We start from the raw sequence: 5,242 nt of genomic DNA on the forward strand, positions 1-5,242 counted from the left end.
ACCTCTCTCTCTCTCTCTCTCTCTCTATATATATATATATATATATATATATATATATATATAGGTGGGAGAGCAGACGAATATTATCTTCTCATGCATACCCATATACCAGTATGGCGGATATAGCTATATGGGTACGCAACCCACCTAGGTTACTAGGCCAAAAGTCCACTCGTATTCCTTACAGGCGGCCGGATACAAGAGGCAGGTAGGTTTCGACTTGCTATACGTCTTTCAAGCATCTAAAAGGTGATCGATCGATAAGAGAAATATAGTCAAACTTACAAATGACATATTCACGACCTTGTTTTGGCCATAAAATGTACACATTTACACTATTATCAAACAGGGAAAAAAAATAAAAAAGTAATGCTAAGCATACAAATAATTTTACAAAAAAACTTTTAAAACATAATGTGACACAATATGAAAGGAAATGAGATAAATTTAACTTTTAAGTAACTCAATCATATTGTGCAACATCATGTTGTAGCACATCATGTTGTAAAATTTGTCTAGCATTTTTCAAAAAAAAAAAAAAAAATTACAAAACATAGGGAAAGGACGGGCGGCCTGCAATGTGCGATTTCATGTTAAAAAGCCTTCACGGTATGAGATTCCATATCAACCTTAGCGTGTCTTTAAGCATCTCCGAAACCGAAGTAATCTCAACTGCCTGTTCCTGAATGAGGTCATAAACATGTGAAGGATCATTAAGAAAATATAGAAATAAATGTAAAGAGAAACATATAGATTGTTTGCTTAATTAATATATACTCATCACAAATAATCTACAATGTCAATTACGTTGAAGCTGAATAATTATCCAAATCCTGTGTTGTTGCTTATGATTCTGGTTTTTTGTTGCTTACTCTGTTGTTATATATGATCTTGCTCTTGAAAGTGGGGGTCTTATTTGGGATCTCAAGTTGTAGAATACATTATTTGTCAAATCAGAACCCCACTTCATATGCAGGTACAGGAAGAATACATTACATAATTATCCTAGAGAAAAATGTTGAACATATCTTGTATCTTAAACCTATAGGGGATGATCAGTCAGACCTTCCAAGTCAAACTCAATTTTTGATCTACCAATAGATGAACATAGTACATGTATGCATATCGGATTTTCCTCTCTTTACATCAACTGGAGGATAGCAACATCCCCAGTTTTCTTAGGACACAATATGTCCTCACTTTGGAATAAAAACATAGAATGTGTCTCGGTAATTTTATAGAATCTCTTCTCTTGCCTTGACTCGAGACATGATAAAAAAAAAAAAAAAAAAAAATCAATACAAGGTACAGCATAAACCAAAATGTTTAAGAAGAAGATACAATGTCGATAACTAGTTAACTTTGTGTTTCGCTCTTAATACTCTAATGTGGGGTTCAGTTCTGTATAAGCAAGTTATAGGAGTACATTAATTCCATGTTAGCGCTTGGAGTTCGAACTTGAGTTAAAATAGCATTGCAGGTGATTAGAAGCAGATGATGTTGAAGGCAAATGGAAATTGCCGAGTTGCAGCAAGCCATGAAGCGTGGGAGAGCGGACAAAGGTTTCAATTAATTGTAATTTAAAATTTTAGGGTGGTTTTGATTGATTTAATTTTGATTATATGATGATTTTATTTAATTATCATTTCAACTATTATTACAATTTTGATGGCTCATCAAGAAGGTGATGGAAACTGTTGGTGGTTGGCGGCTGCAACGATTAGATATATGGATAGAGACATGATTGGGAGTTAGAAATCTGATTCAGTTCAATCGAGCTCTTTTGGAAAAGTGGTTGTGGAGGTATACTATGGATAGAGACACATTATACAAATTGGTGATAGAGACCAAATATGATGGTATAGAAGGAAGTTGGTGCTCTAAAGAGGTTATAAGGAGATTCGGAATGGGAGTTTGGAAACATATAAGAATGGGGCAGGATATGTTTTCCAAATTTGTTAGATTTGAGGTAAGGGATGAGTCAAAGGTTAGTTTTTGGCATGATGTGTGGTGTGGGGATAGTCCATTGAAGATCTCTTATCCGGATTTATTTAGTATTGCTCTGAGAAAAGATGCGAGGGTAGCAGATAACATGCCGGTTCGAGAACAGATTATTCCATGGAATGTAAATTTTACTAGACTAGTTCAGGTTTGAGAGGTGGAGGTAGAGGTGGTAGTATCTTTCTTTGAGACGTTGTATTCTTTCAAACTAAGACAAGGAGAGGAGGATAGAATGGGTTGGAGTCCTTCCAAAATAAGCAAGTTTGAAGTGAAATCGTTTTATCAAAGATGTTAACTAGTCAAAATGATTCATCTTTTCCGTTGAAGAGTATATGGAGAGTCAAGGCTCCTTCACAGGTGGCGTTTATTGTGTAGACAGTAGCATTAGGAAAAATATTGAGACTCGATAATTGGATGAATATTTTGGTGATTGGGAGGACAAGTTGGGCAAGGTACAGCTATGGAACTATAGTAGTATGGAGGTTGGCTCCATTGTGTTTAGTGTGGTGTCTTTGGTGAAAGCATAATGCTCAAAGCTTTGAAAATGTAGAGACTTCGGTGACAGAGTTGCGGAAGATTATATTCAACACTTTCTATACTAGGATATCTGCGCATCATAGTTTGCTTGTAATTAGTTTTGCAGATTTTTTGAATTTGTGTTCTTTTTCTTCATATTAGGGGTTCTTGTATACTCTCAATGTACTAGGGTTTTGCCCCTTTGCATTCAATTAATGATAATGAAATTAATTATATAAAAACAAATAAAAAATAAAACAAGAATACACAGTACAATGCAGAAATTATCCACTTAAGAAGCATGAAGATAGACATTACTACCTGTAATAACGAGATGACACTTTTCACCTTCAAATTTATCTCCCTTGAAGCTTCCCCAGTTGAAGTTTTAAAATCAAATCGATCAGCCTCTCTCACCTTCAGCCTCATTGATGGACTTTTATAGGCTTTATTTATTGTGTGCCAAACCCCCACCACACAATATCTGTTTCCAGAAGACGCATAACCCAGCGGCCATCTCAACCCACCCTTCACATCTGGATCTAGAACTGCAGAATTAATCAGATTTCTAATGTTTTCCAGCTCATCATCCTGAAATAGCAAATGAATTTAGTTTGATCATGAATGTTAGTCTCAGGTATAAGAAATAGCACAATAAAACTATATTGAATGGTTAAGCGGATTATTCCCACCCCTGTTTTCATTTTTTGTTTTTTAATTTTTTCTCTTCTTCTTTTTTGGTCAGGTTGCTTCATAGCAAACAAAGATTAAAATTAATCTTTCTAATTAAAACATGTTGAGGGAAGAAATCAAATTTTGAATACGTTTTTCCAGTCAAATTTTGAAAACTTACTTTTTTTTAAAAAAAAAAAAAGTACCCATAAAATTTAAAACTAAACATAAATATGCTTTTCATACACGTGCTTTTCATTTCTTTTCTGATATAAATAGGCATTGACATGCACACATACCCAGACAAACAGACATAACAATAGATAAATAATAGGGGAAAATACACTTCATTTCTTTTAACATGTGTTTTCAAATTTTCAAGGAATTAGAAGAATTATTTTATCTATTTATTTCATCACATATAAATTGTATAATCCACCATTTTGTTTTTGTCATCTGACACTCAAATTGCTCAAAGGCAACACATGTGATTGATATGCTAGTAAATAATTAATAAATAAATAAATAGAAGATGTGTCATAATTACATAATCTTTTCCCTGGGTTCCGTTTTCAAGTCTTCGTGATTGCAACTAACTTGATTCAAAGAAACCTTATCCTATTTGCATATACCAATTTCTATGTTCATCTAGAGGAAAATTTTTGAAAGAAATTTGGGTGGATTCTGCAAAATTTACCTGCCTGAAGTGACATAAATGCATACATATGTGAAACAATTCAAGATTTTATCACGTTTGTTCTTTTCCAGATAAGTATTCAAAGCATAAAAGCTCTAGTGTAAAGATTCCACCCTCGTATAATTTTTTTAATACCTATCGATATGAGAAGATATGGGGATGAACATGACCAGTTTTTCTGAAATAATGTAAACTGTGAGATATGACAGCGACTATAACAAAGCAACTTACAGTGAGAGATGTTAAGACGCCCTTGTTGTATAGCATCAGCCTTAGGTCTAAACTTTTATCAAGGCACGATATGTCCACGACCATGTGACGCACCGCGTTTAGTTCAACCTACAGTCTTGACATTTCAACATAAGCCTCCAAACAATCGTTATAAACAATTGGAAGGAAATAGTAAAACTGTCAAAATACTGGGGGAGAAAATAAAGTCTGAGACCCCTTTTCTTTTTAGCCAAACATTAAGAGAACCTTACTCCCAAAAAACCCCCGCCCAAAATGGATCAAATACCAAATCTCCAACTTTAGGAAAAATAAACCTACTCAACAATTATTCTTATTATGCTCTTTACAGTACATTGAGGTATTTGTCACATAAAATTAACAAAACAGGAAAGTGAACAAATCATCAGCTCTCTAACCTAAAACAGAAATGTGCATTGACTTTAAGCTGAAACTTGCCTGATAAAGCTGAAGCTTTTTATGTTCTTTCATCACCCTACATTTGCAAGAAAGAGTTGAATCTGGTTGTGTGGCATCAGACAACTATACAACATGAGAAAATAAATTGAGGAAGTCAGTAGCCAACTGAATCAAAAGAGTAAACAGCGTGAATCTGAACGTAAAAAGCAGAGGTATATAGCAAGAAATACCTTTACATGGTATAAATCTTTCTCCTCTTCAAAATCAACTTCAATCTTTCCAGCAACTTCCCCCATCATTTTTTCTATGTCTGAATTAGGAAGATTTGTGTAAAATGTTCTTTTCAATGTTCTCAATGTGGTTTCTGCAGCCAAATCTATTGCGGTAGTTTCCTGGTTGATTGAAGGGCTTCTGCGTGACAAAAGGTAATATCATTGAAAAGCACGAAAGGCACAACCCAGGTACACACAAGTATACAAGCGATACACCAAACTAGAAAGAGGGACAAAAAAAAAGTCAAGAAAATTATGAAAACTATGTAAATTAAGATCCAAAGCAGTTGTCTTCATTCCCTCCAAAGACACCACAAAACTTCTATTAGTTCACCACCATCTTCCACACTGATGCATTCTTAGGACTGCAGCACAACCCTCTCCAACAAGCAAAAATGTCTACTACGCTTCTAGACATAACCCAAGCTAACCCAAC

At 34.5% G+C, this 5,242-nt stretch overlaps 1 protein-coding gene across 2 annotated transcripts in view; it reads right to left on the minus strand.

Moving 5' to 3' along the window:
- Positions 1-429: 429 nt before the first annotated feature.
- Positions 430-5,242, minus strand: part of LOC132172901 (uncharacterized) — a 20,892-nt gene continuing 16,079 nt past the window's right edge. Inside the window, exons 4-8 of one of the 2 annotated variants that reach the window (XM_059584460.1) lie at positions 4,765-4,945; positions 4,574-4,657; positions 4,118-4,225; positions 2,839-3,108; positions 430-682 (exon numbers count right to left, since the gene is read on the minus strand). In XM_059584460.1, coding sequence (XP_059440443.1) covers positions 605-682; positions 2,839-3,108; positions 4,118-4,225; positions 4,574-4,657; positions 4,765-4,945 — 721 coding nt within the window. In that variant the 3' untranslated portion in view covers positions 430-604. The remainder of the gene's footprint in view (positions 683-2,838; positions 3,109-4,117; positions 4,226-4,573; positions 4,658-4,764; positions 4,946-5,242) is intronic. The other variant, XM_059584463.1, reaches the window with a different exon arrangement.

This window comes from Corylus avellana, chromosome ca2, assembly GCF_901000735.1.
Source record: "Corylus avellana chromosome ca2, CavTom2PMs-1.0".
Classification (NCBI taxonomy): Eukaryota; Viridiplantae; Streptophyta; class Magnoliopsida; order Fagales; family Betulaceae; genus Corylus; species Corylus avellana.